Below are 13160 nucleotides of genomic sequence, written 5' to 3' on the forward strand. Positions count from 1 at the left end.
GTCAGCCATCTTGACCTAAATTTCTTGTACTAGTTCGTTTATTCCAGCTGCTGTCGAGTCAATCCCAACTGTGCGGTGGTTAAAGTGATTGACTACTAGCTGAAAGGTCAGTGGTTGGAAACTACCAGCCGCTCCTTGGGACAAAGATGTGACAGTCTGCTTCCGTAGAGATTTACAGTCTTGGAAACCCTGTGGGGTTGCTATGAGTCAGAATCAATTCAATGGCAGTGGGTTTGGTTTTATTTTTGGTAGTTCATTTAGTGTATTTATTTCTTTTTGAAAAATAAATATTCTTTTTTTCATATTATGAAGTAATGTATACTGTCTAGAACATTTAGAAAATATGGTGAAGCAAGATGAGGAATGATAGTTTTTCTTAAAGCAGACAAAATACTGTACTATTTTATAAGTACCAAATATATTCAAATTTGCAGTAAGGATCCTTCAGTAAAGAAAGAATATTTATGTATTAATTTTAATAGAGTCATTGCCACACATATCTAAAAATGTATACATAGTGGAATACATAAACACATTAGAAAATGTGCGCCTGAATGAGAATGGTGCTTTTATTTCTCCATTTAGCCCAATGATGCATCTCTCAACAGTATTGCTCTGACAGATGGGTCCCAGGACAAAGAGCAGAGCTTCGCAGATCCCCAAGATGGCTCCGTGGTAAGTCATCACAGAGCAACTAAAAGTGGGAAGGAAAGAGGAAGCAATTTTTTTCAAGACAGATAAGAAAAACTTGAAAGTATTATCATAACTGAAATTGCAGGGAAACCATGACTGCCAATAGGTCCACTACTCTTGTAACAACCAGGAAGAAGGAGACAAACTCAGCAATGAATAGATTCTCAGTTTAAAAGAGAACTCGACGAGTTGGAATAGATTCAACAGCAGTGGGTTTTGTTTGGTTTTTTTGGTATGGCCAGAAACCAAAAAAAAATTCTTTACATATATCAAGCTTGGAGTTATTTGTTAACTTTGGTTCTCTTGACTGAGCTCATACATAAAATACCAGTGATTCAATGATCTTAACTCTGTGGGCTTTTACCTGCAGAATAAATGACAAACTTCTCATTCTGGTTGTCTAAGTTATTTAGTGCTGCCATTACAGAAATATCACAACTGGATGGCTTTAACAAAGAGAAATTTATTTTCTCAGTCTGGTAAGTTACAAGTCCAAATTCAGGGAGTCTGCTCCAGGGGAAAGCTTTCTCTCTCTGTTGGCTCTGGAGGAGGTCCTTGTCCTTAATCTTCCCCTGGTCGAAGAGCTTCTCAGGCACAGGGACCCTGTGTCCAAACAATGTGCTCTGCTCCTGGTGCCGCTTTCTTGGTGGTATGAGGTCCCCAACTCTTTGCTTGCTTCCCTTTCCTTTTATCTCTTGAGAGTTAAAAGGTGGTACAGGGCCACACCACAGGGAAACTCCCTTTACCTTGGATCAGGGAGGTGACCTGAGTAAGGGTGGTGTTACAATCCCACCCTAATCCTCTCAACATAAAATTACAATCACAAAATGGAGGACAACCACAGAATACTGGGATTCATGGCCTAACCAAGTTGACACGTATTTTTTGGGGGACACAATTCAATCCATGACACTGGTATTAAAGACTTTTCACTACTTCCAGCATTTCCAGCCTCAGCTTTTAGTACTCACCTGCACAAACCCTTCAGACACATTCACTCACTTGACCTTAAGTAACAGAACTTGTACTTTATCCAAAACTTGTCATTCCCCCTCTCCCTGTCTCCACTGGGAATTCCCACTCTGTGTCTCTGCCTATCAAAATCCCACAGCTCAGGTCCCCTGGTAGTGGGTGATAGGATGGACTGAAACCAGCAAGAGACCCCCATTAGATGAGGTGGTGGTTCTCTGAAGGCAGGCTTGTGGGAGGCAGCAGATAGAACAGCAAACATGCAGACTAAGGTAGCACATTTACATGTTTCTTGGGAGCAGTTGTTTTTCAACCATTGCCCATACGTGGCACACTCCCAGGATGATGTCATTGTTCAGGGAGGTGATGCTATCAGCTCCAAGTTAGCTGGCTCTTCTGTTATGTTTTTAGTGGTTGGGTTATGGAATAGTTTTGTTTGGTTGCACAGTGAGCACGTAAGAAACAAAGTAACTTGAGTGACTATTATCAATGAGTAATTTTGTCAATAGTGCCACAGGCGATGGCATAGATAGGCTGAGGGTAATGCACAATTTCTGCCCTGCTGGCTGTCAATCTAGCACTTATTTGCCCATTGAAGACAGTGCATTGGAATGCAAATGAGTGAGACTATCTCTAGTTTAAAGGTAATCTCAAAGTCACCCCATTTGTTGACAAAAACAAAGTAAATCATTCAAAATTCTGGTAACAGCCTTAAGTAAAAGAGTTATTTACAACAGATCATACAGTGCTGTGTTGTTGTGGGGCACTCCTGCCCAGGATCCCCTATTTTCTGTCTCAGCTCCTGGCAGCCAAGGGCCCATAAGTGTCAGCATCAGCTTTGCCTACCCTCTCACCTCTTCATACCCTCTTCATACTGAGGCCTGTGGATTTTATCATGCTAGTCGTTCAAGAATATTTTTATTCCCTCTTTTCCTACAACCACAGTCTTAGAAGAGAAATTCCTCTTCCTTTTTCTATACTGCTGACTCGCCAACTAAGTGAGCTCCCATACTTTAGATCCTTCCCACAGCTACAAGTCATCCATCTAAAATGCAAGTGTTGCGTAAAGCCCTTGCTGGTTCCCAAACGCCTCGTCAACATGAAGGCTCCTGACACAGCTCGCAAGATCTTTCTTGTTTGCCTCTCTAGCTGACTTTTACACCCCCAGCATTTTATATAAGTCAACAAAACAACTTCATGTGGTTCCACTTATGTACCCGGCAAAACTTGAAGCAAAATGGTGGCCAAATTGGGTGGCCAAAGAAGAAGAGGGCGGGTAGGCCTTGTTTTCTAAGATTTTCCATAACCTTTCTGTAGCCAGTTTTATTCCTAATAAGCCTGATGCTAGTCATGTTTTCCAATTTCTTTTTTCTGATAACTTCCCCATATCATTGATTCATTCTTTTGTTCAGCAAATCCTCACTGACCACATGCTGTCTGTAAATAGAATTTTTTAACATTTGGGAATGTTATAAAGTAATAAATAGAGAAAGAAAGGGATATTGTGGGCCACTTAGAGATGTCTGGGGCGAGTTAATCATTCAGATTTCCTTTTGATTTTTTTTTATAGTTGTTGGTTTTTTGTTCGTTTTGTTTTGCCTGAAAACTGATTGAAATGCCAATGACATAAACAAAGTTTCAGCAGTACCAAACCAAACCCATTGCCTTCGAGTTGATTCTAACTCACATAGCAGCCCTATAGGACAGAGTAGAACTGCCCCGTAGGAGTTCCAAGGAGTGGCTGGTGGATTTGAACTGCCAACCTTTTGGTTAGCAGTAGCTCACCCTAGCTCTTAACCACTGCACCACCAGGGCTCCAGTTTCAGCAGTAGTGGGTCAAAAAAAACCTCACTGGCACCAATGTCCAACCTGAGCTACTTTTGGATTGTTCGCTACTCAGAATATCTTTACTTAGAAATGTCAATCAAGATGGTTAGACCCTAAAATGTCCCACAGATGCCATCATAACCCTTATAGCACCTATGCTGAAATGTTCTAGAGCATCTTACCATTGGGAGTCCCTGGGTGGTGCAAGCAGTGCTCGGCTGCTCACTGAAAGGTTGATGGTTTGAATCCACCCAGTGGTGCCTCAGAAGAAAGGCCTGGTTATCTACTTCTGAAACATCAACCACTGAAAACACTATGGAGCACAGTTCTAGTCTGACACATATGGGACCTCCATGAGTCAGAACCAACTGGACAGCAACTGGATTGGTTTAGGTGTTTTACCATGCAGTACGTTTTGAGTTCCATGCCTCTTGCCTATAAGGAGCACAGGCACCTCTGTTTGGTGCCTGTCTCTTCTGGATGGTAGAATTTTTAGTAATTCAGTAAAGGTGTGATAAGCATTCTAGCTTCAGAGGTCCTGACCCTGACAGCTATAGAGGTGAAGTCTATCCTGTGGGGGTACATCCCAGCAACACTTGACTGTTACCTCCAAGACGTCTTCAGAGGGCCCCAAGCCCTCTTATTATTAGAATTTATGTTGTGAAATAGTGTAAAGTACAGAAGAGAACCTAACTTTATCTTTTCCAAAAAGATAGTTGTGGCTTGACTTACATATTTTTTTTTTATTTTGTCTTTTCTGCATGTTTGAAATGCTCTCTTTATCATGAGTGAAATCCCCGTATATACAGGAGGTCTGCCTTAATTATGGCTCTAGGGTTGGTTGTTGAAATTAGTCTCTTGTATTCCTAAAATTTATATCTTTTATCCTAATCAGAACTGTAAGTAGTTGCTTGTATTACAATATTTTTGAAGAAGTAACTAGCCTTTATTAATTAAGCCTACTTTTTTCTGTTTCCCCATGGAATCCTTCACTATTGCAACTCGGGGCTTGAATTTTTTGTTCAGTTCTTTCAGCTTGAGAAACACCGAGTGTGTTCACCCCCTTTGGTTTTGCATCTCCAGCTCTTTGCACATCTCATTAAAATACTTTGTCTTCACGAGCCGCCCTTTGAAATCTTCTATTCGGTTCTTTTACTTCATCAATTCTTCCTTTTGCTTTAGCTGCTTGATGTTCAAGAGCAAGTTTCAGAGTCTCCTCTGACATCCATCTTGGTCTTTTCTTTCTTTCCTGTCTTTTCAGTGACCTCTTGCTTTCTTCATGGATGATGTCCTTGATGTCATTCCACAACTCGTCTGGTCCGCAGTCATTAGTGTTCAATGCATCAAATCTATTCTTCAGATAGTCTCTAAATTCAGGTGGGATATACTCAAGGTCATATTTTGGCTCTTGTGGACTTGCTCTGATTTTCTTCAGTTTCAGCTTGAACTTGCATAGGAGCAATTGATGGTCTGTTCCACAGTCGGCCCCTGGCCTTGTTCTGACCGATGATATTGAGCTTTTCCATCGTCTCTTTCCACAGATGTGGTCAATTTGATTTCTGTGCATTCCATCTGGCAAGGTCCATGTGTATAGTTGCCGTTTATGCTGGTGAAAGAAGGTATTTGCAATGAAGAAGTCATTGGTCTTGCAAAATTCTATGGTTCGATCTCAGGCATTGTTTCTATCACCAAGGCCATATTTTCCAACTACTGGTCCTTCTTCTTTGTTTCCAACTTTCGCATTCCAATTGCCAGTAATTACCGATGCATCTTGATTGCATGTTCGATCAATTTCAGACCGCAGCAGCTGATAAAAGTCTTCTGTTTCTTCATCTTCGGCTCTAGTGGTTGGTGTGTAAATTTGAATAATAGTTGTATTAACTGGTCTTCCTTGTAGGCGTATGGATATTATGCTATCACTGACAGCGTTGTACTTCAGGATAGATCTTGAAACGTTCTTTTTGACGATGAAAGCAACACCATTCCTCTTCGAGTTGTCATTCCCTGCATAGTAGGCTGTATGAGTTGCAATAGTGAAGGATTCCATGGGGAAAATATTAAACGATGCAGGAAGCATCAAAAGAAGATGGAAGGAATACACAGAGTCATTATACCAAAAAGAATTAGTCGATGTTCAACCATATCAATAGGTGGCATATGATCAGGAACTGATGGTACTGACGGAAGAAGTCCAAGCTGCTCTGAAGGCATTGGTGAAAAACAAGGCTCCAGGAATTGATGGAATATTAACTGAGATGTTTCAGCAAATGGATGCAGCGCTGGAGGTGCTCACTCGTCTGTGCCAAGAACTATGGAAGACAGCTTCCTGGCCAACTGACTGGAATAGATCCATATTTATGCCTATTCCCAAGAAAGGTGATCCAACCGAATGTGGAAATTATAGAACAATATCATTAATATCACATGCAAGCAAAATTTTGCTGAAGATCATTCAAAAACGGCTGCAGCAGTGTATCGACAGGGAACCGCCAGAAATTCAGGCCAGTTTCAGAAGAGAATGTGGAACCAGGGATATCATTGCTGATGTCAGATGGATCCTGGCTGAAAGCAGAGAATACCAGAAGGATGTTTACCTGTGTTTTATTGACTATGCAAAGGCATTCGACTGTGTGGATCATAATAAATTATGGATAACATTGCGAAGAATGGGAATTCCAGAACACTGAATTGTGCTCATGAGGAACCCTTGCATGGATCAAGAGGCAGTCGTTTGTACAGAAAGAGGGGATACTGATTGGTTTAAAGTCAGGAAAGGTGTGCGTCAGGTTTGTATTCTTTCACCATACCTATTCAATCTGTATGCTGAGCAAATAATCCGAGAAGCTGGACTATATGAAGAAGAACGGGGCATCAGGATTGGAGGAAGACTCATTAACAACCTGCGTTATGCAGATGACACAACCTTGCTTGCTCAAAGTGAAGAGGATTTGAAGCACTTACTAATGAAGATCAAAGACCACAACCTTCAGTATGGATTGCATCTCAACATAAGGAAAACAAAAATCTTCACAACTGGACCAATAAGCAACATCATGATAAATGGAGAAAAGATTAAAGTTGTCAAGGATTTCATTTTACTTGGATCCACAATCAACACCCATGGAAGCAGCAGTCAGGAAATCAAAAGACGCATTGCTTTGGGTAAATCTGCTGCAAAGGACCTCTTTAAAGTGTTGAAAAGCAAAGATGTCTCCTTGAAGACTAACGTGCACCTGACCGAAGCCATGGTATTTTCAATTGCATCATATGCATATGAAAGCTGGACAATGAATAAGGAAGACCAAAGAAGAATTGACGCCTTTGAATTGTGATGTTGGTGAAGAATATTGAATATGCCATGGACTGCCAAAAGAAGGAACAAATCTGTCTTAGAAGAAGTACAACCAGAATGCTCCTTAGAAGCAAGGATGGTGAGACTGCATCTTAGATACTTTGGACATGTTGTCAGGAGGGATCAGTCCCTGGAGAAGGACATCATGCTTGGCAGAGTACAGGGTCAGCGGAAAACAGGAAGACCCTCAAACGAGGTGGGTTGACGCAGTGGCTGCAACAATGAGCTCAAGCATAACGATTATAAGGATGGCTCCGGACCAGGCAGTGTTTCACTCTGTTGTGCAGGGTCACTATGAGTCAGAACTGACTTGACGGCACCTAACAACAAAAACAACTTTTTTCTGTTGTATTAATTTATTTACTGTTTATCAATTTTTCTTTCTTGGATCTGCTTGAATTTTTTTTTTTCCCATAGTCTCTTAAATTATAAACATAGTTCATTCCTTTTTAGTGTTTGTTGTTTGCACTTAAGGGTAAGAATGCATCTGTGAATAATACTTGAGTCACTCTCATGAATTTTTCTTATTGAATGTTCTCATCATCTTTAATTTTATAATTTCAGATGTGATTTATTTTTCAATCCAAGATATCATCAGAATGCTTTGAAATTCACGTTTGGATCGATTTTGTAATTGTTATCTTTTTATTTCAAAATTTGTTGCATTTTGGTCAGTGAACATAGCTTACTTAAGCTCACCTTTGGGGAACTTGAAGCTGAGTGGTTGCAAGATATGAATCTTAAGGGCAGAAGAAGAAGGCAGCATCAGTCCATAGAGTTGTAACATAGACTCAAGCCCCAAGGGAAGCCAAGCAGCCAGACAGGGAGGTCAGAAGCATCTTCTGAGTCAACGAATTTCTTCTGTAAGTGGTGAAGAGAGCACAGGCAATGTTTGGTACGGTGTTTATTTAACTTGAAGGAAATAGAAAATGCTTATACAAGTCTAGTTTTCACAAAAAACTAAAGCAGACAGCACTAGTGTTTTACAGTTTAGAATTAAAAATAACAAACCCTTAGCCCCCATATTCTATGCTGAAATCAGAGCTAGGTGTAACATGGTTAGGAGAGCAAGTTTTGGTGGAAGACACTGCCTTTGACTTACCACTAGTGGGAAATTCTGTGGTTGGGCATGATGCTTTTACAAACAAGCCAGTTTGTTTTATGGCCTTTATGTTTGAAATAAATTCAAATAGCTAATAAAATTATACTACTCTTAAAATGGTGTTTAATGGGTGAATGGATGCTCTAAAACTGTATAAACGAAACGTCTAGCCCATTGCTCAACCTGTACTTCCAAAGTCAAGGCTTTTACAGACTGAGTCTCCTCTTTCCCTTCCACTAAGTTAGTCCCATGCTTTAACAAGCAAGTGTTCTTCTGTTTGTTTTGTTTTTAAACCCCTGTGATTAGTCTCAACTCTCTACGGGGCTTTCAAAGCTTTCCATAATTTGAGATGGCATTCTTGACCAATATCTTTCTCATATTTTTCTAATATGTTGCCACAACTCCTGGCAGGCCAGTCACTCCAGTGACCTGGGGTAGCTGAAATGCTTCAGGTATTTCCATACCTGAAATTTCTACTTCCATTTCTGGCCTGTTTCCTCTGTCCAAGTTCTGCTCATCATCCCTTGAATTTCAGCTCAAGCTCAACTACCTCTTCAGTGAAAACCTTCTTGGCGACACTTTTCCTCCCTATTGCTCTCCAAAAACTCATAGTTTGCAATATAGCAGTTAGCTCTTAGCATTCTGTAAATGGCATTGCTTTTCTCCTCTATTACAAGTAGTTCAGGAGGAGGGGATCTTGACTCAAGGTTCTGTTTCCCCCAAGAAAGTCCCAGAAACAATTTACATTACTAAGAGCAGGCACTCATTCAATACAATAGGTTGGCTGTGGGCCAGTTAAATCAACTCTCAGATGGACTTTGCTCCACACTACAGATGAAGAAATGGACATTCAGTAGGTTTAAGTATTTCAAGACATCAGCTCCAAGCCCTAAATAAATAGTACATATCTCAATTTTAAGAACAGTGTTCTCTCCCATAGTTGAGTCATTTCAGTCTGATAAAGCATTTCTTTGGTGAAAAACTTAAGGGAAGCACTGAAAAGCCATTGCCCCATTTTGAGAATTTTACTGTATGGGTAACCTTCACTCTGCAGTGGTAATTTTCAGAGCCACTGAAATCTGACTGACAAGGAATTGCATGGCCCTAGACCTGTTTTGGAAACCCTGGTGGCATAGTGGTTAAGTACTACAGCTGCTAACCAAGAGGTCGGCAGTTCGAATCCACCAGGTGCTCCTTGGAAACTCTATGGGGCAATTCTACTTTGTCTTATAGGGTCCCTATGAGTCGGAATTGACTCGATGGCAGTGGGTTTGGTTTTTTGATTTAGACCTGTTTTGTCTTTTCGTTCATTCACCAACTACAGGATTTGGGCACTTTTGTTTTAGGAGTTGGCCGTATATTCATATCTTGCTTACACAATTGGAAGTATTAGCTCCTTTAAAATAAAATAGGATGAGAAAAAGAACATGAGGCTCAGATCTGAGGCTTTCTTGTGCAATTTGTAGCACGTGGTAAAGTATAAACAGGTGCTTCGTTACTGCTAAATAAATATGAGAAAACAGAAACAGCAGGCTCTGGGGAAAAAGTACTCTCGCCTCGAACCAAAGGACAGACTTTATGTGTGAATAGCACATAAGTGGTTTTTGAGGAATAGCAAATTTTCACCCTCACTCATATTCACAGATAATAACTCCCACGTTGACATTTGTATTGGTCAATCTGAATGTAAACCTACTAGTCCCTTCCAGACCTGAGCTGTGCAGGGCTATCCAAAGATAGAGACTCAACATCCAGTAATATTGTTGGCAGTTCAGTGCTTTAGCAGAATCTCATTGAAGAGAGTTCTAAATCAATTACAAGGGGAAACTGAACTAGAAAAGATACTAAATTTCTTTCTAGTTATGATTACTCTGTATTTTTCACTGAGAGAATTAGTATAGTAGTATTGTAATATTAGTAGTAGCTAACCCTCAAATTGTATTGTATAAAATGTGTGCTAGATATTGTTCCATATAATTTATACAGAAGAGTCATTTAATCTTCACAAAAGCTCTTTGAAATATGTTCTATTATCATCACCATTTTATAGATGGGGAGACTAAGCAACAGAGAATTCTACTAACTTCTAGTCAGTGGTAAAACCAGGATTAGAACCCAAGCAGTCTGGCTCCCAGATCCATGTCAAGAACCACCTAGCTGTGTCACCACTTAGAGTTTAAGACCAAACATGTGACCAACCACATCCAGAATATCAGAATGACATTATAATTATCAGATTGTGTGACACCAAGCCCTGTAATTTCCGCATCTCACAAAAGATATAAAGAACAAATACTTAAGAGCCAAGAAGGCACAGTTATTTTGACCTTGATGTAGCACCCTTTTGAACAGCATGTATGAGCTGTACAGGTCTAAACTGAATGCAGAAACAAAGGACCCCAGAAGCAGGCCCTTCATGAAATCAAGAATTGCTATTTTTGAAAAGAACTCATTATACTGCAGAATATAAATCAGGTAGAAATGCTGGGTACACTGTATTTATGAAAAATTTTTGTGTTCACCTTCCCTTGCTTTACAGTCTATATTTGAGACTATTCCAGATATACCGGTTCATGCCAATGGATCATCAGACCCTGGAGAGAACCCAATTCAAAATGCAATGAGCGGTGAGTGAGACTACCTCCAGTTGAACTTAAGCTGTGTCTTGTCTCTTTCGGTCTGGCACACAATACAGTTAGCAGTGAATTTCTAAAAGTAAAGTGTAAGTGGGTTTTTCTCCCCGTTATGAGTCTATCACTTCCAACACTACCTACTCCTACCCACTCCAAGACACCCCATTCTGTCATACAGAGACAAGATTAATTGAGCAAAATAGGAAGCAGTATTTTTTCCTCCACTGCTTAGAAACTACTCACTTGGGTAGTGTCTCTGATTTGGGGCCTCTTTCACAAGTAATCTGTATCGACTTAAAAGTTACAGGTGGGCCAGGAAGTAGTCCACTTCCAAGAATCCCTAATCACTGCCCAAATATGTGCAGCACCAGAGTAGCCTGTGGTGTACAAGCTTACAAGATGAGTTTGTTTGACTGGGCCTTGTCCACTTGAGCAGTGACCCTAGATGGGCTCTCTACATAGGTTCAGCATGGAGTCTCAAACCCTCCTTATAGAAAACAGGCCCTTTTGGAAATACTTCTGTAATTCCTAGAAGTTTTTCCTAAATATGTGCACACTTCTTGTAAACATCAGAGCCCGTACCTTCAGCACTAACTTCAAATGTCAAAGAATTTGGGGAGATGAAAATGTTTGAAAATCATTGTGATGTTGGTTGCACAACTCTATGACTATACTAAAAACTGTTGAATTGTACACTTTAAATTGATGAATTTTATCTGAATAGAACTTTCATCAAAAATAAATAAATAAGAGAGAAAGAATTTGTCAGGAATTATTCCACATCATTTTATTTGCAGCCATGCTGTTATTCAGTTCAAATCATGCCTCTGGGAGATAGACGTCTACATGGAGAAAACTGCTGGTTTGGGACATGAGTCTGTTTAATTGCTGCTCTCCAAAGAATGCTTAAGTTAGCGCATTATTTAATACTTTACCTTCCTCTGTTGTAAATAAAAGCCTCTGTGTGAAGAGTGAAAATCATAATTCTTCCTTTGTTATTTTGTAAGTTTTTGCTGTACCCATTTATTGGGTTTTTGACTGTGATTACTTTCTAGAATTTTTAAATCTGTTGATATATTTCTTTCTTTAACTTTTAATGTAAGATTAATTAGATCTTCTATTATTTCTGTCTTTTTCCTTTTTTTTTTCCTATTTGGTTGTCTTTTAGCCAGTGTCTACAAAAGAGGGGGAAAGAGAATGACTTTTTTTTTTAATCAAATAATTCTTTATATTCCATATGAACAGTTTTGCCAGGCAATGAAACAAGATGTTAAGCCAAATTCTGAATCCCTAATCGAGTTTAGTATTGCTCAAGAGATTTCTGGATTTACTTGTTTTGGGTAAAGGAATTTATTTCCTTAATTTTCAAACTACCTTGAAGAAAAACATTTATACGGGGGCCATTCAGCTCTTTCTTAATGTACATTATACAAGGTCAGGAAACTGAATGCAGAGACAAAGGACACCAGGTTATCATTGAAACCTGTCGCTATCATGTTGATTCCAACTCATAGTGACCCTATAGGACAGGGTAGAACTGCCCCATAGAGTTTCCAAGGCCGTAAATCTTTACGGAAGCAGACTGCTACATCTTTCTCCTACAGAGGGGCTGATAGGTTCAAACTGCCCAGCACTTAACCACTGTGCCACCAGGGCTCCTTAACCAGTATCAGGTAACCAGTATTATTACTGAATTCAGATTAATTCTAAACAAACCTAGCAGTGAAATCCAAATAAAATTTTAACAACTTTTAAGAGGCAAATGCTCAACAGTTTGGACACAAGACAAGGGGAGCGAACCCAAAAACCAAGCCCATTGCCATCACGTGGATTCCGACTTATAACGACCCTATAGGACAGGGTAGAACTGCCTCACAGGGTTTCCAAGGAGTGGTTGGTGGATTTGAACTGCCAAACTTTTGGTTAGCAGCCTGAGCTCTTAACTACTACACCAGTAGGAAGGAATTCTAGTAGAGACTCGGGCCTTTCTTCCTCTGCTTTAAGCTTCTGGTTCCCCATTAGCAATAATATTGAGTTAGGTAGACTTATTTTAATATCATAAGAATATATAGAAATTCTCATTTTGGGAATTTCCTCTAATAATCCTCAGTGACTTTCATGAGACATAAAAATCTAAACTAAAAAAAATCAATTAAATAGCAAGCATGTTTGAATAATGACAGAACTCTGTTCACGTGGATGCCTGATCACATTGCATTATGATCTACCTGACATCCTTGGGGAGTCTGATGCACCGTGGGTGCTAACGGCCTCAAGTGCACGCACACTCACTGGTAGAAGTTTTTTGCTTATTTTCCAAATAAATGATACTGATTGATTAAATGGCATATTAAATATTGTGCATCCTTTGTTATTTTAGATGATCATTATCTGGAAAAGAACATTCCACCAGAGGCCGAAGAGCTGTCCTTTGAAATGTCTTATTCAGAAATGATTACAGAGGCTCCAAAAAGAAATAAATTACAGAAGTCAGTGATTAAGAAAGAAGACTATGCTTTAACTGTAAGTAAAATTTCCATGCTTATTCCAATAACTTCCTGTGACTTCTCCACAGGATAAAACT

The 13160-nt window shown here is 39.7% G+C and overlaps 1 protein-coding gene across 11 annotated transcripts in view; it reads left to right on the top strand.

Annotated features, from left to right (window-relative positions):
• Positions 1–13160, top strand: part of ARHGAP28 (Rho GTPase activating protein 28) — a 220327-nt gene that overhangs the window by 151315 nt on the left and 55852 nt on the right. For 9 of the 11 annotated variants that reach the window (XM_049902496.1, XM_049902495.1, XM_049902499.1 and 6 more), the window contains 3 exons: positions 586–675; positions 10483–10570; positions 12957–13099. In XM_049902496.1, the coding sequence (XP_049758453.1) occupies positions 586–675; positions 10483–10570; positions 12957–13099 (321 nt within the window). The remainder of the gene's footprint in view (positions 1–585; positions 676–10482; positions 10571–12956; positions 13100–13160) is intronic. The other 2 variants (XM_049902497.1, XM_049902504.1) reach the window with 1 other exon arrangement.

The sequence above is a fragment of the Elephas maximus genome, chromosome 11 (genome assembly GCF_024166365.1).
Source record: "Elephas maximus indicus isolate mEleMax1 chromosome 11, mEleMax1 primary haplotype, whole genome shotgun sequence".
NCBI lineage: Eukaryota > Metazoa > Chordata > Mammalia > Proboscidea > Elephantidae > Elephas > Elephas maximus.